Source organism: Astatotilapia calliptera, chromosome 3 (genome assembly GCF_900246225.1).
Source record: "Astatotilapia calliptera chromosome 3, fAstCal1.2, whole genome shotgun sequence".
Lineage (NCBI taxonomy): Eukaryota > Metazoa > Chordata > Actinopteri > Cichliformes > Cichlidae > Astatotilapia > Astatotilapia calliptera.
In genome coordinates, this window is record NC_039304.1 from 1,468,462 (window position 1) to 1,490,933 (window position 22,472).

At 42.7% G+C, this 22,472-nt stretch overlaps 1 protein-coding gene and 1 long non-coding RNA gene across 4 annotated transcripts in view; both read left to right on the forward strand.

The window, feature by feature from the left end:
- Positions 1 to 22,472, forward strand: part of LOC113015885 (NACHT, LRR and PYD domains-containing protein 3-like) — a 525,401-nt gene that overhangs the window by 486,875 nt on the left and 16,054 nt on the right. Inside the window, exons 1-3 of one of the 2 annotated variants that reach the window (XM_026158257.1) lie at positions 12,727 to 14,681; positions 16,990 to 17,265; positions 18,834 to 20,628. In XM_026158257.1, the coding sequence (XP_026014042.1) occupies positions 17,001 to 17,265; positions 18,834 to 20,628 (2,060 nt within the window). In that variant the 5' untranslated portion in view covers positions 12,727 to 14,681; positions 16,990 to 17,000. Of the gene's footprint in view, positions 1 to 971; positions 999 to 12,726; positions 14,682 to 16,989; positions 17,266 to 18,833; positions 20,629 to 22,472 lie in introns of those variants that run through there. The other variant, XM_026158251.1, reaches the window with a different exon arrangement.
- Positions 6,159 to 10,980, forward strand: LOC113016422 (uncharacterized). Of its 2 annotated transcripts, none has more exons than XR_003271244.1 (3): positions 6,159 to 6,190; positions 8,239 to 8,285; positions 10,836 to 10,980. It is a non-coding gene; the product is annotated as an uncharacterized LOC113016422 (long non-coding RNA). The 2 variants fall into 2 exon arrangements; XR_003271243.1 differs by having other exon boundaries at positions 10,839 to 10,980.

Genomic DNA, 22,472 nt, shown 5'->3' on the forward strand with positions numbered 1-22,472 from the left:
ATGCGTGAGTGTTAATATAAACATTGATCTAGGGATTTCCACCCATTTAACACGATATTTATTATATGTTATTTTATTTGTTATTTTATACATTTTATTTTGTGATGTGATGTGAGCGCAGGTGCAACCCAACAGGCCCCAAACGTTCCTGGCAGCAAGTAAAAATGAAATATAAAAATATAGTCCAAACAGGTAAGGTGTAATTGTATTATGAGCCATGGTGCTTGGTCTGTTTGTCCCATGTAAATCAATTGCAGTTAGAGGCTACATTAATTTTCTTTCTGTAAGCACTTATTGAAATTATCTGAGCACATTACAAGTACATATTTGCGTACTCTGTGTGCTCAAATGTGACCCGTTATAGCCAACAGAAAAAAAGTGGAGGCCCGAAAAACAGGTGGGGGTCCTCCACCACCACCACTCACAGAGGCTGAGCAGTTGGCCCTCAGCCAAAACAGTGGGCGCCCTGTGGCCGAAGGCATCTCTGCGGGGACATCCTGTGAGTCAATAACCCCGCAAGACACAAGTGCCTACATAGGGGGTAAATTCAAAATAATACATGATGTGCATACATCCTTTCTTCACAGTCACCTTCGCAGTGCTACTCATTCATTTGATAAACTCTTTACCATAATGGATTATTTTGTAGTGAAGTTATTTTCCTACTGATTTTGCCTTCCCTCAGTCTTGGTTGTCTTTGAGAGCATAATGACAATGAAGTGTAAGGTGATTGGTATGTTTGTTAATTGCCATTTGGTCCCTTGTAAGTTATAAGTGACCTGTATAAACCTCATATTCTATCAGTTGATGGTGGTGGTGTACTGCATCTGGTGCAGCCTCCTGTTGAGCCAGACCAACATGCAGTTGTGAGTAATACTCCACAGATTATATGAGTTTACAGTAGAACAGCAATGTTGTTTATTTCTTTACTACAGGAAAATAATGAAGAAACATTGACAGCTGTTACAGAGGAGGAAGCAACAGAGACACTTTATGAGGTTTACATCTTTTAATACTTTGTGTACAGGAAATACAGGCGACCAATAAAGCCAGTTGAACAAAAAATCAGTTTATTCTTCTTTCAACATGTTGAGGTGATGGGTCAAAAGAAATTGTGACATATGGTGTCTCTGACTGCGCTTCCATCTTGTATGTCCGTGGGAGGGTCAGGATGTTCATGGTTTGGATCACTGCTGATGTTTGGTTCAGAAGGACAGTGTTCTCCTCTAATTGTGGCAATGTTGTGAAGAATCACACATGCCACAATAATGTCACATGCCCTTTCTGGGGTGACCCTGAGTCTTTGCAGGCACTGGAACCGGGCCTTAAGCATTCCGATAGTCATTTCAATTCTGGCTCTTGTCCTGCAATCAGCCAGATTATATCGCTGCTGTGGGCCCGGTTCAGGGTCAGGGTAAGGGGTAAGCAAATAGGGTAAACATGGATACCCCCTATCACCAAGCAAGTAGCCAGTGAACTCTCCTAAGACAGAAGGATACACTTCAGTTCAAATGTCCCTGAAGCAATTGGTCTTTATATATTTTAAAGTATTTTCAACTCACCATGTCCAAATTTTGTGCTCAGTGTACATTCACGGAATATTTGTGAGTCATGGACAGAGCCTGGCCACTTGGCTTCCACATTTGTGATAATGTTGGCAGCATCACATATGATCTTCACAGTGCAGAGAACACAAATTAGCATCCATTACTATAATGAAATAATTTGTTAGTTTGAAATGCTACAGGGAACTATGTACCTGTACATTAATGCTGTGGAAAGACTTCCTGTTCACATAGTCTCCTTCATTTACTGAAGGAGCAATGATTGGAATGTGAGTGTCATCTGTACAGCCAATCACGCCTGGGAACCCTGAAAATAAATGTGAAATTTAAGTAGTAGTCCAAGTATCACCACATCATAAATTAAGTTTTGTTCATCCTGATACCTGCAATTTTGTGGCATCCCTCTTTGATAAATCTTGTGGGTCTGTGACCGGGGAACACCACAAACGAGTGCAGGAGACGTTTCAGTGCAACTGTAACATTCCTGACTGCCCGACAGACGGTAGCCTTGGAAACGTGCTCAGCGTCACCAATATTATACAGAAAGCTCCCGTTTGCAAAAAACCGAAGTGCAATACAAATAATATGTACAGAACTGAGAACATGTCCGCGATGTGTCACATGCGTAATATATGGCCTGAGGATGTTATCCAAATAACTTATAGATTGTGCTGAGAAACGGTAACGTTCGCACAGAAAATCATCAGGAAATGATAAAATGTCCAAACGCGCTCTGATCACTCTCTCCCGGCGGAGAGCTCTGCGGAGAATTTGGGCTTCACGATCTACTGGCTCTTCAAGGAAGGTGCACGCCATGTCTGACACTTCCTACTGTCAGGTTTCCGACAAAGGGGCGGAGACAGTCAGGGTTAGTTGTAGTAAACCTGCTAGGGGGCAGGTTAGCTTCACGGAGTGTGTCGTCATAGTGACTCACTGAGGCTTCATCTGAACTCGCTTTGTGAAACCGAAAACCCAGAGTTTTCGTTAACTCAGGGTATACTTACTCAGTTTTTCCACTAAACCGGCTTCCTGAAACAGGGCCCTGACTTGACATGACATAAACAAACGACCTGACAAAGAACAGAAGGAGACACGAGGACTTAAATGCACAGAAGGGTAATGAGGGAAGTGGAAACACCTGGGGAGACACCACTGACACAAATAAACATTACGCCACAGGATGAAGGAAAACAAAACATGTTGAACATGGAAACAATAGACTCTTCAAAATAAACCAGAAACATGGAGAGACATAGATATGACACACAACCTTGACAACATGGACACAGACATGAAAACATGACAGACTGGACCAGAAACATGACACATAAACCAGGGGACATGGATGATAATTTTTGCTAAACTAAAACTCAACTAGACACTAAGTAAATAATGACAAAAAAAAACTTATCACAAACTTAACATAAGACAATCAAAAATACAAAATAAACTCAAAACGTTGGGTTACAGACCCAGGCCCTGACATCGTTTCCCTTATTATAAAACACATCTGTAAAGCTAGACCCTTTTTAATGCTTTAGCCATGCTGACAGAGCCAGAGCTCTGTTGAGCAATCATTCCTTTAACATTTACCCGTAATGAATGCATGAATTTGTTCACAATTAAATGTTAACCATTAGAGAAAAAATTATTTATAACTACTTTGAATACTGTAGATTCAAGATTCGTCACATGCATAGTTATACAAGTATAACACGCAGTGAAATGTAAGCTGACACGCTCCTTGACTTGTGCAAAAGGGGGGAGAGAAGAAGAACATTATATATTATATACTGTACATTAGGTAAATGTGCATTGTATGCAGCAAGCAGGTGAATTCTGTACATTAAGTGAATTAAATAAGAAAAAACAATATGAACATATTTAAAATTAAGAAAAAATTTGAAATGTACATTGTGCCAGTGGGTTTAGAGTGTTTAGAAGAGAGTCCCATCTCAGTCACTTATGTATGCTGTGAGAGGGTGGGTGTGTGTGTGTGTGTGTGTGTGAGTGAGTGTGTGTGCGTGTGTGTGAGTGAGTGTGTGTGTGTGTGAGTGAGTGTGTATGTGTGTGTGTGTTTGTCTTCTACCATATAAACATATTTAAAATTAAAGGAATTTGGAATGTACATTGTGCCTTGGTTTAGTGTCTGGAAGAGAGTCCTGTCTCAGTCAGTTATAGATGATGTGAGAGGGCGAGTGTGTGTGTTTAGGGCACGGATGGCTTGGGGATAGAAGCTCCTCTTGAGTCTCTCTGTCCTTGCCCGGATGATGCGGAACCTTCTACCAGATTGCAGAAGTTGGAACAGTTTGTTGCCAGGACGGGACGGGTCCTTCAGTATCTGCGCTGCTCTAGTCCGGCATCTCCTGGTGTAGGTGTCCTGAAGCGGGGGGAGAGCAATCCTGCAGCAGCGTTCTGCTGTACGGATCACTCTCTGGAGAGCTTTTTGGTCCTTCACACAGCTGTTCCCGAACCACGATGTCATGTTCTGTGTGAGGATGCTCTCCACAGCGCCTGTATAGAAAATCCTGAGGATCACAAGAGAGACCCTGAACTTCCTCAGTTGTCGTAGGTGATACAGGCGCTGCCTAGCCTTTTTGGCTCTTCACCTGAATGTGGGAAGATCATGCCAGGTCTGAGGAGATGTGGACACCAAAATACTTGAAGGACTGCACCCTCTCCACTGGAGCTCCATTGATGATAATGGGCTTGTAGTCTCTGTGCTGACCCCTTCTGAAGTCCACCACCAACTCCTTCTGAACCACCAGCTCCTTGGTCTTGCCAACGTTCAGCTGGAGATGGTTATCCTGGCACCATGATGCCACATCCTTTACTTCATCCATGTAGGCTCCCTCATTGTTGTTGGAGATGGCACCCAACACCACTGTGTCGTCAGCAAACTTCACAATGGTGTTGGAGCCATGGGTGGCCACACAGTCTGAAGTGTAGAGGGAGTAGAGCAGTGGTGAGAGGACACATCCCTGTGGTGCTCCTGTGTTCTGCCAGTGAAGAAGTCCAACATCCATGCACACAGACAGCTGTTGAGTCCTAGATCCCTGAGCTTTGTGAACAGTCTGCTGGGCACTATTGTGTTAAACGCTGAACTGTAATTAACAAATAGCATTCTCACATAGTTACCCTGTTTCTTGTCCATGTGGCAAGAAACACATTGACAAGGGTGTGACATGGGCGACGGTGTCCTCTGTGGATCTGTTGGGTCGGTAGGCAAACTGGAGTGGATCTGTGGTGTCTGGGATGGAAGAGGAGACGATGCTCTTCAGCAGCCTCTCAAACACGTTCATTACTACCGAGGTCAGTGAAACTGGCTGGTAATCGTTCAGGGATGAGGGTTTGCTGTTCTTGGGCACAGGGATGATGGTAGATCTTTTGAGCGCTCTGTAGGCATTGTAGGTGGCGGTCCTGGTGTTCACTGCAGCGCGGATCGATCTGTCCACCCACGGTTTCTGGTTCGGGAATGGGGTGACTCTCGCAGTGGGGATAATCTCCTCCGCTATCATGTTGACGAAGCATACTGCTTCTTCCATAAACTCGTTGCTGTCAACTGTGCATGCTCTGAACATGTCCCAGTCTACATCTCTTAGGTCATTGAGCTTGTTCTCCAGCGATTGTACGTTGGCCAGCGTGTCCAAGATTAAATGTGCAACCTTGTCACCGATGTTTATAAGTGATCTGCTGTCGTAGACTATAAAACTAGAGGATTTTGGGATGTAAACCAGAGCAAAAAATAAGTAAACACCTAAAAAGGTGCATAGTCTGAGCGGAGCAGTCAGGAAGGTGTCTGGATGTGGCCGCGCCATCTTTAAAGCCGACAGACAGTTTAGATAATTGTTTAGACTCTGTCTGATGGATCTTTCTGAGTTAACTTCAATAATTGCTTCCTCCAAACCATCAATGTGTCTTTGATCTTTAATGAGTAATGATGAAGCAGTCTTCCTACAAGACTGCTCAAAGAAGTCCTGGCATTAATTAATGCTTCAATCTTAAATATTATCAATTATCTCTAATAATTGGCTATGTACCACAGCCCTTCAAGCTAGCTGTAGTTAAACCTTTACTTAAAAACGTGTCTCTAGTTTCCAAAACAGTAAATCAGTGTGTGTGCAGTTCTCTGCAAACTCAGCAGGAATAATAAACGTGAAGTTTTTAACTCTGCTGATCCTCTTTGAAACATTGATCAGCTGAAATGTTTGAAAATGTTGTTCACACGTGTTGAATTGACTGAAGCTTCCAGTCACAGTGAATCAGTGTGTGTCAGTGAATGCATCGTGTGTACTTCATACCTCCATCTAGTGGACTCATAGTAGAAGTAGAGCAGCTGATGGCAGCTTCCTCTGCCTCACACTGCTGTCTGACTGCATCCAGCTGACACTGAGATGAAGCAGGAAAGAAGCAGCTGATATTTGGACAGCACACATGATGGAAAGGAGGATTTCAGTTGATGTGCACATGAATGATTTGTGTTTCCTCTGCAGGTGAAGGTAGAAAGTGTGTGTGAGCTGATGTGAATTGAGCAGCATGGATCAGTGTGAGGACAGAGAGGAGGGAGTCCCTCCCTCTAAAAGCACTCTGTGTGGGGAACATGAGAGCCAGACCAAAGCTCAGAGGTGAGATGACCATCTCTAACTGTCCATGACTCTTCTCCATGTCACAGCTCAGCACTCACATCACTGCTCCATCATTATTCACAGGGACCAACCTGCACCTCCACCCAGGTCTAAATCAAATTCAAATTCAAATTCAAATTTAAAGGTCAGCCCATTGGTTTTAAAGCCCAGCCACTGTCGGCTGCAGAGAGGTGAGCTGTTAGTATTTCTTTAGATTTAAACAGTCTTACCGTTGCTCTGTCATATTAGCAGTTTTTCTGTCTTTCTCCTCTCATGTTTTTAACCCTTTAAAGCCGGTCGGATCGGACATGCTCCGTTTTGCGTAACTATTTTTAAATCCCGGTAGCTCTGCAACCACGTAAGCTATCGCACTAGTTTTTTTTGCATATGAAAGGAGGAGTTGTACTTACATCTTATGCCATCAGCTTGTCCTCGGTCACAGTTTCCTTCCACATATAGCTTTGCAAAAACTGGATAAAAAGCACTTGCAGCAACAAAAACACAATATTCCAGAAATACGCTTTGCCGATCCGATCAGCTGTTTGTAACACTTCCTACGTCCACCAGCGTGAACTATCGCATGTCCGCCATGTCCTGCCCGAAACCGAAAGTGACGTCATTTTGCGGAAATGTAGTTTTTTTTTTTTAACATCAAGGCCTTATGAGCCCATACTGGTGTTTTTAAAAGTTATGTTTGACTTTATGACTTTCTGTGTCGTTTCTGAGATGCTTAGGACTCATATTGCACTGCTGGAAATAGTTTATTTTGATGCATATGCTGTTGTCTTGCAAATTTGCATTATAATATTTATTTTCATTTTTCCTGCAGTATATAAAAATTGGTGTATTTCAAAAATAAAACTATGAAGACACTTAAAATAAATTTCCTGTCATGGGAAACTATTTTGTGCAACTTTTTTGTATTTACAGTTTTGAGGGATAAGCCTCTTAAATTTCTCTAACTAGAAATATATGTTAAAAAAACAAAAACGTTTTTTGCAATTTATGTAATTACTATGCACTTAATGAAGACATATTATTAAAATTTGGACTATAATGGTTGTATTGATGTATACCAAGTTGAAATGCTCCCAAAAATGGCTCCACAGCATGTAAAAATATAATATAAGCTCAGGCGGACTTGGTTCTATGGTAGGTCTTAAAGGGTTAAAGATCAAAGATGGATAAGTCTGTTCAGGAGCAGCTGCAGGAAATGTTGGAAAATTTGGAAAAGGAGGAGTTGCAACTTTTCCACTGGCACCTGCAGGATGTTCCTGTTGGTGTTCCTGTTGGTGATTTCATAACCCTGGAAAAGTGCCATTTGGAGAACCTAGACATACTGGAAACTATATATTTGATGATGCAGACATATACTAATGACCATGTGATGGAAGTGGCAACATCAGTTTCAAAGAAGATGAAAGAAGGTGACCGAGAGGAAAATGACATGAAACCCCCCATATGGAAAAGATATATATAAATCTTATAAAGTTTGTATCTGTCTTGTGTGAAACTTGTATGAAAAGCATATAAGAGTAAAAACAGATATAAGATCCCTTGAAAAATTATATAATGAAACTTGTATGTTTTGGGTACTTACTAAAACAATGTATGAAAGCAATGAGAAAGTGAAAGATAGTAAATCATATAAGGTCTACATGGTCAAAGGAGCTTGCAAAGAAAGGCGTCTGGACTTCTTTAAGTTACTTGAAGACGTTTCACCTCTCATCCGAGAAGCTTCTTCAGTTCTAAGGTCAAATGGTGGAGAGTCCCAGTCCAGACGCCTTTCTTTGCAAGCTCCTTTGACAACGATGACCTGGATGACTGAGAACCTTCACAGACATAAGGTCTACATGATTTACTCATGAAAGTGGCCACTTTCATGAGTAATCACATATAAATTTTTACTATTTGTTTTCCATATGGGCCTCAGTGCAGAATGAACACACATCATTGTCAAATTCATTTCATAAAATGTATTAAAAATTCAGGCTGTATTAGCCTGACTGTAGTTCAGTTTTGTGACTTCTTTTTGTGTTTCATGACAGATATGGAGCGGATGAGATGAGTATTCAATGCGACACCATTTTTCTAAGTAAATATATTTCTTAAAAAGTTATTGACATTAATTAAGTTATTTGTAAGAATGAGAAATGACACAGGGAAAACATATTGAACTTACATACTGAAATTTGTTTAATACTTTATACAAAAGCCTTTGTTGGTGCCTGCTTCAAGGTTCAAGCTTCAAGGTCCCTGCTCTATGGAGAAACTAGTCACATGCAAAGCTCAGTTAGGATTTTGGGTTACACTCAAACAGTCTTAAAATCCTAAAGGTTCCGTGGGCCTCTTCTATGAACTCTGAACTTTAGTTCTTTCCATAGATTTTCTGTTGATTTGGTTGGATTCAGTCAGGCTGGCAGCTTTATTTTCTCTCTGGGAAACAAATTGAGAAATCATTGTCTTGCTGAAACATTCGCTCTCATTTAATCTTATTCATTCTGATAGGTACGGAGCCCCGCAGGGGACATGGGAGAAAAAAAATTAGGGAGGAAAAAAAAAAATTAGGGAGAAAAAAAAAAATTAAGACGGACTTTTGCGAGATCTCGCAAAACAAACTCTGGATCTCGCAAAAGTATTACGAGATATCGCAAAAGTTTTAGCCGCATTCTTTGGAGGCCGCCAACTCAAAGCCGACCGGGAGGTCGAGGCACGATGTGCCGGGAAAGCGGTGTTCCTCCCGGCTGTAGTAGGTCTCGACCTCCCGTTAGCTTCGAGCTAGTGGCCGCCAGCTCGAAGCCGACCGGGAGGTCGAGGCACGATGTGCCGGGAAAGCGGTGTTCCTCACGGCTGTAGTAGGTCTCGACCTCCCGTTAGCTTCGAGCTAGTGGGTGTCAGATCTCCAAAAACGTCGGAGCACTTTTGCAAATATGTGATGTCTTGTAAACCGAGCAGGTATCTGACGTTTACACAACTACATTCACGCCTCAAAATATCTTAAAAGTGTATTTTGTGACCCAGAAAGAGTAATATTACAACTAAGTAGCTGCCGCCATTGTTGGAATTCAACTTTCGCGAGAAAGTTTTGCGGGATCTCGCAATACTTTTGCGAGATCCCGAGTTTGTTTTGCGAGATCTCGCAAAAGTCCGTCTTAATTTTTTTTTTCTCCCTAAATTTTTTTTTCCTCCCTAATTTTTTTTTCTCCCATGTCCTCTGCGGGACTCCGTAGATAGGTAGCACCAGATTTCTATCACAAATGTTTTGGTACATATTTTCTATTCATTCTCCCTTCTTGCTTTGGCTCTGATGGGGGCAGATGCATCTCTCTCCCTCCTTTATCTTTACTGCTTGGCTTCGTATGTCTTATGTCTAGTCGTGTCTATCTCTAGCCCCAGAAGAGCCTCTCAGTCCTGTTCTCTAAAACCTAAACAAGAATCATGGATTTCATCAACTGTTCTCTAAATGCAATTGACGCTCTCCTCTCAACGAGAAGCCTGAGTTCAGGAGAGTCCAACTATCCTGGAGCGACTTTCCCTGCCGGATAAACAATGGATGGATGGTAGAACTGGCTCGTCGTGTGCCTGGTGGGACTGTCAATTGATGACATTGAAGACATCTACCTATTTGGAACCACGATAACAGGGTTCTTGGTGATCGGAGCTGACTTGGCCCTGGCTTACTGAAGAAATTGACTACAGCTGTTCAAATCCCCACAAGGCTGGCCCCTATGATCGAAGCAATGGTGAGAGCCATGAGTACTCAGCCTGTTCTTATTAAACGCAATATGGGGAAGATCTTGGAGAATCTTATTGCTCTTCAACGGGAAATTGATACACCTGGTGACCAGTGATGGTCATTAAGAACAACTGTAAATTTCAGATGCAGTCTGTTCGTGCTAACCCAAATAGCCATTATCATCATCTCATTTGGCTCAAAGGCCAAGGCTGATGGGAACATCAAAAATTCTCCTTGACAACGGGACTGTTTGACACTTTTGCCCATATCCTTTCAAGCCCACCTCCGTAGGCTGCAGACTGTTGACTTCCGCTTAACTGGGTGAAAGGTGAAAACAGGACACACACACACACACACAAGCAAGTACACAAGTGTCACAGATATGCATTCACTCACCCTCACCCATCCGAAATGCATGTCACAGGCTTACATAGTGTAGATGCGAATATTCATGTGCTTTTTTGTGCTGAGGTGTTTTTTTACTGTCGTCAAACTGGTCTCTCATTTAGGTGCCCAGTTTGAGTAGAGTTCTTTTTTCTCCTCTTGTCCCTGTACTTTCACTGATTTCCCTTATGGCACGGCTATATCTGCAGCCTCAGTTGGTGCCATGACTTTCCATGCCTTTTTGCACCACCCTTTCTTCATGTGTTTAACACTTTTTCCCATTATTATTTCTCAGTATTACACATAACTTAATTCATAGACATCTATGCTTCTTTGCATGTGTGGATTGGAAGGGTTACTGATATCTGCTGGGAATTTGATGTCAGTGGCACCTTTATAAATATATTTACTAAGAAAATTGATGATGAATTCAATACTTTTTTTCCCACTGCATATGGCTTTGAAGCCTAAAATATTTTCACTCTCAAATGGCAGTTTTGTAATTCAAGATGTGCCTTCCTCCAGCAGGAAATCTCTCATCCCAAGGAGCTTTATCAGTTTCATCAGAAGGTAAGAGTCAACATCTGCTACAACTACACTGTTAAACATTATCATGACCAACAAAGGACAAATCCTTTACTGCTCAGCAGTGTTGGGTAAGTTACTTTAAAACATTACAAGTTACTTCTCTCAAAAGTAACTCAGTTACTTCAAGTTACTCGTTACTTTCAAAGTAACTAGTTACTAGGGAAAGTAACTTTGGTTTTACTCAGAATTCTCTTGTTAATGTGTTGCTTCCATAACTTTGGCAGTCTTCTAGCTTGTTTACTTGCCACAAGTGCACTGTGCCACCTACCAATAGACAGGAAAAGATAATGTGCATATTTCCACGAGAGAAATCCCACGCCTGGACCGTCATTGACTGCTGCCATGATTCTAGCCTACGTCACGCCTTTTACATCCAACACAAAAACTGCAGTCGTGGTGCTTTCGATTGTACTCATACCTCGGAAATTCTGCCTTCTGAATAGGAAGATGTTGGTAACACCAGACTGCAGATTAGCTGCATACATGGCTGGACTGGGACAGAAAATTGGCCCCGACACTTTGACTAGAGTGTCAATTATAGGAAAAATGATAAAGCCTTTGAATGAAAACAAACGCTGTTGTGACAGTGATGTACACTGTTTTGATGGTATATATGCATCAATCTATCAATCGTTTGTTGTAAGATTCAGATAATTATTTTTTAAAAGCTAGACATTTTAAATGAGAATAAGATAGAAAAGTATTTCTTTGTGCCCACCTCTCCCTGTTAAAGCCCTATCTGGCCCCCCTGGCAAAACTTTGCTAGATCCGCACCTGCACAGTTACCAGCTGTCAGCTACCTAAAAAAGGATCCTGGTGTTATTTGTCTCTCAGAAACAGTTCATAACTTCCCTTCAACTCATTCATGTCACCTAAAAGGTAAACCTGTTTCTCCATCACCTGTTCAGCTCTGATGATTCAGTAAGGACATCTCCTGGTTTCATCTTCATGTTTCCCTCTCACCAGATATACAAACCGATATCATGACCAGCAGCTTTTCTGCAGCTGTGGCTCCAGCAAACATCAGCTGATACTAGAAATTAATATTAAATAAATTCTAACAACAGCTGATCAAGCTTAAACGTGCTGCTGTTGTTTAGCGCGACATCCGCTGGTTTCCTCTTTCGGCGCAAAGTGGGCGATAAACAAACAAGAGAGCCGATCAGCTGATCATTGATCAGTTTTCATGATTGAAGTAGAAACGGGAGAGGGAGGGGGGAGAATTAGAGGAGAAGAGGCAGCTGTGCAGCAAAGACATAGAATAACTCCAGCTTAGTGTCTTTTTCATTGTAGCTGAATTACGGGACAAACTGTTCCTTTTCACCTCAATAAGAAACGCGTAATATTTTCTCTGAATACCAGACGGGACGGTTGACAACTCTAATAACTTATGAACAAAATAAAGTTCAACATCATTAACTTCATAGCACCCACCCAGCTGTATAGAAACTCCGTCATGCTAGCTAGCACGCAGTACGTAAAAAGTCAGAATAACGAAAATAAAGTCCACCTAAACTTGGTTTATATCTGACCCAGATAGACTGCAGGTCATAACTTCTTACCTGAAGTTCAGTTCACACTTGGACCGGCGGCCGCCTCGGGTCTCTTTTCCTTCTGCGTCCCCTTTCTCCAGCCTGAGAACGTGTTGCTTTCTCTCATCCTCCTGCTGGCCTCCACCACTTGCTAATGTTACTGAATCTGTGGAAGCTCCGTGATAGCCACCACACGAAGTAACGAGTAACGACCCTATCTAAATCCCAGTTACGACTAACGCGTTCCTGATTTTGGCATAATAACTAGTTACCGTGCTCGTTACCACAATAATAACGTAGTTACTGTAACGCGTTACTTAATAACGCGTTAGTCCCAACACTGCTGCTCAGTGACTCTCTAATCCCACAAGACACAAGTTGATATGGACATTTGGATGTAGATTAAATTTGTAGATTAAAAATCAATTAAATCATTCATTCATGATTCAATATAGTGAGCAAAAGCTTGATCACTTTTTGTTATATTTATACCAGACCCGAGGACCTAAGTGCTGAGACTAAGGCTGACATATTTTATCACTAACACATGAATGACAACAGTCCGTGCTGGCCAGTGTTACGGCCTGGAGGCCAGACAAGGAGAATGAATCCAAATGCAGACACAGATGGAAGCATTGATAGATGTGATACTGAGTTTTATTTACAGGCTGTGATTTAACAAACATAAACTATGAATTATGGCACAAGTGTGAGCTGTGAACAAACAACCATAAACTGTGAACTTTGGCACAAACATGAGCCTTGAAAAAGGCATGAAGCATAAATTGTAAGCTATGGTGCAGTTCAGATTTTATTGTCCGTGAAGTGAGAGTTCCAGTAGTTTATCGGGGAAAACAGTGTTAGGAGTTAAAATGTCTCACTCAAAGCAGGTGGAGGATGGCGGGGAAGCGGAAAGATAGTCCAAAAGGTCCGGGTGAGTCTCCAGTTGGCATTTTTCCATATGAAGTGATCCAATGAATCCCAATTGCTGTGAGAGGAAGGCAGGCAGATGGAGTGATGAGAAAAGCGGGGCATGAACTGAACTTAATTTGCCAAGAAGACCAGTGTCCTAGTAAACGTCAGTATAGTTAAGAGATGAACAAGGTGAACAGGCAGATTACTGAAAGCAGAGAAAACACAAGGTAAACAAGAATATTAACTATGACAAAAGACAAGAAAGCTTTGACAGCCTAACACTAACACAGGTTAGCTGAAGATCAAGTAGGCCGGGTGTCCAATGATAAGCTGGGGTGAAGGTGGGGCATCGGAAGGAGGGCACAGAGGGCTTGAGAGCACCAATTTAACATGAGAGACATGGAAAAAAGTGTGAACCCGTAACAATGGAGGGAGTGTTAGCTTGACCTCCGTAGGGCTAATTACTCTGTCTACCTTAAAAGGTCCATTGTAGGAAACCATGGCAACATTGCAGGTGGTGTTGGATGGACGGAATGGTGAGCTCAGTTTCTTGCTGAGGAAAAAGCAGCAGCTGATAACCTATGAATACTTTAAATGGGAACAAGCCTGTGGCATAGAAGGCAAGAGTTTTGTGAGTATATTCAACCCAGAGAGAAGCAGACCAGGTGGCAGGGTAATGGGTGGTTACACAGTGTGGTCTCAAGCTCTTAATTAAGGTGTTTAGTTTATCCATTAGTCTGTTGATGATAATCAGACCTTAGGCAGGGCTTAGCCCTCAAGGTTGTGCAAAAGGCCTTCCAAACCTGAGATGAAAATTGTGGACCCCTATCAGACACTACTTCTGCAGGGATCCCATGGAGTTGGAAGATGTGTTCCACCTGCCCCAGGAGGCTGTGGGGAATCTTTGAGAATCTATCTGCAATGGTGAGTATGACAGTTTTTCCTGCAGAAACCAGGAGTCCTGTGACAAAATCCAATGTGATATGGGATCATGGGCCATTTGGTTTGGGTAATGGCTGCAACAGTCCTGCAGGACGCTGATTCCGTGACTTGTTCCTGGCACACACAGTACAAGTGGCCACATACTCCCTGATGTACCTGTCCAATGTCTCCGAACAAAAGTGTCTTTTAATCAAAGTGAAAGTCCTACCTCTGCCTGTGTGGCAGGCGAACTTGGAGGTGTGAATCCATTCAAGGACCTTTGAACGAACCACCGCGGGTGCATAGCACCAGTCTGCCAGACCCAATATCTGTTTCCATTTGAAGTGCGCAATAAATGGATCCTCCACGTCCCATGAGACTGCCCCAATCCTGCAGCTGACCAGAAGTATAAAAGGTAACTCTGAGTGATTCAAGTCAGAGTCAAACTGGCGGGGGAGAGCATCTGGCGTTACTTTCCTAGAACCTGGACGGTAAGAAGTTGAGACGTTAAAGGACCAAAGAGTAGCAGGGCTTGCCGAGCATTTAATCTTGTAGCATGCAGTAAGTAAGTCAAGTTCTTGTGATCAGTCCAGACTATAAATGGTTGTTCTGTGTCTTCCACAAGGTGCCTAGGGTGCACGCTGAAGCTAGGCAATTGGTGTGGTGTGTGTGTGTTTGGGGGGGGGGGGCTCTAATGGCATGAGGGGAATATCTAGAATATCTAATCGTTTTGGGATTTCAACATTTATTAGACTTTGCTCAGAACCCCAATTTATAAGGGCTTGACGTCACTCCCACGTAACAAGCAGGTCTGGCTCGGATCTGGTATCAAGTCCACTGCTGGCTGACTTCTGGCATGATAAGACGTATGTCGTAAAGATATGGGCCAGGCCTGGCATAGATGGCACTGTCTATGTGATGGCATGCCACATCTGGCTCAATTGTGGTCTGGTTTATGTGGCCCAGGCCTGCAGAAAACAGGTCTGGCCCAGATCTGGCAACAAGCTGGCACTTCTGACTGACTGGTGTCATGGCAGAGTGTATGTCAACCAGATGTGCACCAGATCTGGCAATGACGGCACTGTTTATGTTCCTATTTTCCTATTTTAGTTAGAAGACCCAAATGCCATGTTGCAATACTATACTGCTGTGGTAGCCAATGTTTCAAATGCAGGTTTGACAGGTTTGTGACTTTACACTTTATCCAAAGCCTACTAACGGTTTACTCATGTTTACCACCTGGTGGCTGTAGCTCAGGCAGTGGAGCAGGTCACCTACTGATCAGAAGGTTAGTGGTTCGATCCCTGGCTCCTCCAGTCTGCATGTCGAGAGTGTGAATATGTATTAATGTAGTTAGGAAGCACTCAGTTAAGAGAAAGTGTGTGATTAGGTGAATGTGGCTTGTTGTAGAGAGCACAATCAGGGAGAGTAGTAAAGTGTTATATAAGAATCAGTGTCTGAACAGTTTTGTCATGTTACTTTTGAATGTTCTGGCACATGTTGTTATTACACGACTTGATTAAGGTACACATTAGGCTGATATCTGGGGCCAGAGCTGAAACTGTTCTGGGACAGCACAGGGCCAGCAGTGTGTATGCAACTGGCCTTGTGCTGGCCCATGTGTGGGCCATCTCTGGCAAACCAGGTCTGGGCCACCAAAGGTCCGTCATTCTTTGCGGTATGTCTAAGCACATTGTGTAGGCCATACCAATTTTGTTATGTGGGCTGATTAGCTGGGTGGATGACAGATAAGATCCACAAGAAAAAAAGTTGCTCCCTCTCCTCCGGGGACAACTGGGACCAGCCAATTTGCATAGGTTCCAGTGTGGTGCTGAACTGTGTGTGGAACTAACGTGAGGAAACTTGGAAAAGTTCCCTAACCCTTTCCTTTTCCTAACCTGAAGCAGGCTCATCACGGGTGGTGAGCTGATCTGTCATAGTCTCATTCAACGGAGAAATACCCCCTGTTACGCTTGATCTGGCCAGCCCACCTCCGCTGCTATACTTCACTGACCCTGACGAAGGGTTAGCAATTTTCGAAGTGAACCATTCTCAGAAACAGGTTAAGCAAACGTTGTTTTAAACTGACCTAAAAACATGTCATAGGAGTAGAACGGCAAGGAATGGGTCAACACCCATCACTGCCCCCCTCAGGGCTCGCTCCCGCAATTTGCTGATCAGGTAAGAGACCCACGTCATGTCATCAATGAAAGTGTGCGGAGAGCGACTAAACACTAGGCTACACTGAAGCAAAAACTCACTGCAAGTGGGTCCCTAGAGGGTCCGTAAGTGCGGATACAAGTTAACAAATCTCGTAAATCAATGTAGCTGTTTCTAATTTATATGTTTAGCATTTCTACTGCAGCAGACCGAGACACAGTTACAAACCTGTGTCTGTGAGTCAGGTTCTGTCTAGATGGAAACAGCCTGCCCAACAGGATGTATATTGTGAAGTTTTATGGGCAATAAGCAGGGAGCATAAGAATAAGAGTTTTGGAAACGACCTCCCTTAGATAACAATAGATTTCAGGTACTTGAAGAAATGGCACAACACTGTGCTTATACTTTCCATCTTGGGAGTTCATGGGACTTTTAGATTCAAATATAAAGTCATCGGAATTCACTCACATGTGAAATCTATCAATCTTAATCTATTGGCACATCTTCCTAAAAGTGTTAAGTTTACTAAGATAGATGTTTGTGTTTATTTTTTCTTCATTTAGAGGAGCTTCTCATGTTGCGGAGAGAATTTGTGAGGAGGGTGTCAACAGAAATCCTTACACAGCTCCTTGAAGCCCTTGTTAGTGATGCCATTTTAGATGATTTGGAAAAAGAATCAATAATAGAAGAAAACAAATCCAGAGCAAATAAGGCTCGGTGCTTTGTTGACACAGTTAGGAAAAAAGGAAACAAAGCCTGCAGGATAATGATCAAACATCTTCGGAAACTAGATCCAGTTCTCTTCTCTGAACTGCATCGATCATCATTTGTAAAGAAAGGTGAGGCCACACATCTGTGTAACAAAGGTCTGTTTACTCACTCTCATGTTAATTTAATTTTTCTTTTATTTGTATATATTTTAAAATTTTTGAAATGTGTTTTTAGAACTGTTACCAATCAGGTGCTTTATACACTTTCCAGTGTTTTACCATTGTAAATTATTATGACGTTATGTGTTCCAGCATGATATCCCTACAGTTATAATGACTGAATTATTACTCTATTCAAATGATTATTATTCCAAAATTACTAGCTTGTTATCTAACTATGTAATCCAAAGTTGATCTAAACAATCTAGCTGAACCTAGTACAGGATTTGCCTAATACTTTTGACAATTATTATAGTTATAGAGTATCTCTATGAAACTCATCTAAAGCAACATATGATACTCATCAAGATACATTAAACTATCCATCCTTCCACTTATCCGCAACTCCTACGCCCTCCCCATGATCAGGTACCCCTGCTGGGATAATACGCTGGCTAAAAAAGGAGATAGAAGTCACCGACATCAAGATGAGGAAGCTCGTGACCATGGATGGAGGGTTTCACCCCAACTCCAGCACCCTGAGGCTATATGCCAAGCGGAAGGAAAGAGGCCGGGGACTGGTGAGCGTCAGTACCGACCGCATGCTCAGTGAATACCTCAGGCAGCAGAAACTCAAGAAAGAGGAGGATGAGGAGGAACCATCATGGAAGGACAAGCCCCTGCATAGATAGAGAAGGTGGCTGACATCCAGAAATCCTACCAGTGACTGGACAAAGCTGGACTGAAAGACAGCACAGAGGTACAAATCATGGCAGCACAGGAAAAAGCTCTGAGCACAAGATCCATAGAGGCTGGTGTCAATCACAGCAGGCAAGACCCAAGGTGCAGGCTGTGTAAAGATGCCCCTGAGACAATCCAGCACATAACAGCAGGGTGCAAGATGCTAGCAGGCAGGGCATACATGGAACGCCATAACCAAGTGGCCGGCATAGTGTACAGAAATATCTGTGACAAGTATGGCCTGGAAGTCCCGAGGTCAAAATGGGAGATGTCCCCAAGGGTGGTGGAGAATGACCGAGCTAAGATCCTGTGGGACTTCCAGATATAGATGGACAAAACTCTGGTAGAAGATGGCCATAGTGATAGATGTAGCAGTTCCGAATGACAGCAACATCAGGAAGAAGGAACACAAGAAGCTGGAGAAGTACCAATCGCTCAGAGAAGAGCTCGAGAAGATGTGGAGGGTGAATCACCCGATGGTGAACTCAAGAGATTTAAATGATTTTCAAAAGTGAAAGCAGCACTAACTTAGGACTCCGAGATGATGTCACTGAGGTCAAAGTTTTGAAAACTTGACAGAATTCCTTTTTTCCTCAAGTGCACAAGAACATTAGATAGGGTTTTGTCTAATTATTTAAAATAAAAAAGAATTTATACATCAGAAAAAGATCTGAAAGAAAAGTAATGTCAAAATGCAGGAGAGGGCGCAGTTACATTTCTTTGTTCTGTATAAACAATTCCACAACACACTAATAATGCTAATATCTCTTATCTTTTATTTTGTTGTTTTCATTTAGAGGCTCTGAAAAGGGGTCAGTCCAAACTGAAATCTCACCTGAAGAAGAAGTTCCAGTGTGTGGTTGAGGGAATTTCAGAAACATTAAACAAAACCCCTCTTAATCAGATATACACAGAGCTCTACATCACACAGGGAGAGATTGCAGAGATCAATAAAGAACACGAGGTCAGACAGATTGAAACAGCATCCAGGAAACCAGACAGACCAGAAACAACAATCAGAGAAGAAGACATCTTTAAAGACTTACCGGGAAGAGATGAACAAATCAGAACAGTGCTGACAAAGGGAGTGGCTGGCATTGGGAAAACAGTCTTAACACATAAATACAGCCTGGACTGGGCTGAAGACAAAGCCAACCAGGACATCCAGTTCATATTTCCATTCACTTTCAGAGAGCTGAATGTGCTGAAAGAGGAAAAGTTCAGCTTGGTGGGACTTGTTCATCACTTCTTTACTGAAACCAAAGAAGCAGGAATCTGCAGCTTTGAAGACTTCCAGGTTGTGTTCATCTTTGATGGTCTGGATGAGTGTCGACTTCCTCTGGACTTCCACAAAACTACAATCCTAACTGACCCTAGAAAGTCCACCTCAGTGGATGTGCTGCTGATAAATCTCATCAGGGGGAAACTGCTTCCCTCGGCTCGCCTCTGGATAACCACACGACCTGCAGCAGCCAATCAGATCCCCCGCAACTGTGTTTGCATGGTGACAGAGATCAGAGGGTTCACTGACCCACAGAAGGAGGAGTACTTCAGGAAGAGATTCAGAGATGAGGAGCAGGCCAGCAGGATCATCTCCCACATCAAGAAAGCTCGAAGCCTCCACATCATGTGCCACATCCCAGTCTTCTGCTGGATCACTGCTACAGTTCTGGAGGATGTGCTGGAAACCAGAGAGGGAGGACAGCTGCCCAACACCCTGACTGAGATGTACATCTACTTCCTGGTGGTTCAGGTTAAAGTGAAGAAGGTCAAGTATGATGAAGGAGCTGAGACAGATCCACACTGGAGTCCAGAGAGCAGGAAGATGATTGAGTCTCTAGGAAAACTGGCTTTTGATCAGCTGCAGAAAGGAAACCTGATCTTCTATGAATCAGATCTGACAGGGTGTGGCATCGATATCAGAGCAGCCTCAGTGTACTCAGGAGTGTTCACACAGATCTTTAAAGAGGAGAGAGGACTGTACCAGGACAAGGTGTTCTGCTTCATTCATCTGAGTGTTCAGGAGTTTCTGGCTGCTCTTCATGTCCATCTGACCTTCATCAACTCTGGACTCAATCTGCTGGAAGAACAAAAATCTCAGTTATTTAAAATATTTAAACGAAAAAATAAACCACATTTCTTTTATCAGAGTGCTGTGGACAAGGCCTTACAGAGTCCCAATGGACACCTGGACTTGTTCCTCCGCTTCCTCCTGGGTCTTTCACTGCAGACCAATCAGACTCTCCTACGAGGTCTGCTGACACAAACAGGAAGTAGCTCACAGACCAATCAGGAAACAGTCCAGTACATCAAGAAGAAGCTCAGTGAGAATCTGTCTGCAGAGAAAAGCATCAATCTGTTCCACTGTCTGAATGAAATGAATGATTGTTCTCTAGTGGACGAGATCCAACAGTCCCTGAGTTCAGGAAGTCTCTCCACAGATAAACTGTCTCCTGCTCAGTGGTCAGCTCTGGTCTTCATCTTACTGTCATCAGAAAAAGATCTGGATGTGTTTGACCTGAAGAAATACTCTGCTTCAGAGGAGGCTCTTCTGAGGCTGCTGCCAGTGGTCAAAGCCTCCAACAAAGCTCTGTAAGTAATTTTTTTTTTTTTTAAATGGATTGACTCAGTGATTTCTTTGATTAGACGTTACACAGAATCACAGAACAAAATATTATTTCTGCTATTTGTGGTATTCTATGTGTCTTATACTAAATTGAGTGTGCTGAGTCCACATCTATAGTTAGATTCTGCCTATGACATCAGGTTCTGAAGTTATACACAGTATCATTGGCTATTCATACAGACATGAGAAACTGATTTTATATTCTTTATACAGCCACTGTACATAACTACATTTTGCTTCAAAACTGTTAGAGATTACAAAAACTTGTTCACATTAACAAAGGTGTAAATAAAAATGTTCACTTCAGTCTTTATGCAATATCAATACACTGTTCAAAGGTGCTTTAGGCACTTGCTTTTGTACTTGTGAGTGTCTGCTGCAGAAACCAGCAGTAGTCACCCATCATGTTGGGTTTGAAGTGGCCTTGATATCTTGTCTCCATGGTGACAATATACTGGTGGAATCGTTCTCCATTTTCATCACTCACATCACCCAAATTTGGAGGTAAAAAATCCAGATGAGAATGCAAGAAATACATTTTGAGTTGCATCCGGCAGCCGAGTTCTTGATATTCTGCTAACATGTTGCTTACAAGTTCAGCATCGTTTCAGCCCGATTGTTGAAAGGAAAGTTTTGCACAACTAGCACAAATGCATCCCAAGCAGGGAGTTCAAGTTTGTTCAGTTTGGATCTGAATGTGTCATAACACATAATTTGACGGATTTCAGGACGAATAAAAAATACTGCTTTCAGCTTGGCATCCATTTTGGTTTCTCCAAACCTATCCTTCAGATACTGGAAACCATTTCCTTTACTATCCATTGCCACATTCATTAGGCCCAATTTAATGTGAAGTGGTGGAAGGTACACTTTCAGTTGACCAACCAGTGATGCATATACCACATTGTATCAGCCGCCAACAGTATACTTAACTCTGGATGGCCCATGCTTCACTTTGTAATGATTGCTATCATCATACAGTGGGGCAAAAAAGTATTTAGTCAGCCACCGATTGTGCAAGTTCCCCCACTTAAAATGATGACAGAGGTCAGTAATTTGCACCAGAGGTACACTTCAACTGTGAGAGACAGAATGTGAAAAAAAAATCCATGAATTCACATGGTAGGATTTGTAAATAATTTATTTATTTATACACCTCAAACATGGAAAATCTCTGGCTCTCACAGACCTGTAACGTCTTCTGTAAGACGCTTTTCTGTCCCCCACTCGTTACCTGTATGAATGGCACCTGTTTGAAACCATCATCTGTACAAAAGACACCTGTCCACAGCCTCAAACAGTCATACTCCAAACTCCGCCATGGCCAAGACCAAGACCAAAGAGCTTTCGAAGGACACCAGGAAAAGTATTGTAGACCTGCACCAGACTGGGAAGAGTGAATCTACAATAGGCAAGCAGCTTGGTGTGAAAAAATCAACTGTGGGAGCAATCATCAGAAAATGGAAGACATACAAGACCACTGATAATCTCCCACGATCTGGGGCTCCACGCAAGATCTCATCCCGTGGGGTCAAAATGATCATGAGAACGGTGAGCAAAGATCCCAGAACCACACGGGGGGACCTGGTGAATGACCTGCAGAGAGCTGGGACCAAAGTAACAAAGGTCACCATCAGTAACACACTACGACGGCAGGGAATCAAATCCCGCAGTGCCAGACGTGTTCCGCTGCTGAAGCCAGTGCATGTCCAGGCCCATCTGAAGTTTGCCAGAGAGCACATGGATGATACAGCAGAGGATTGGGAGAATGTCATGTGGTCAGATGAAACCAAAGTAGAACTTTTTGGTA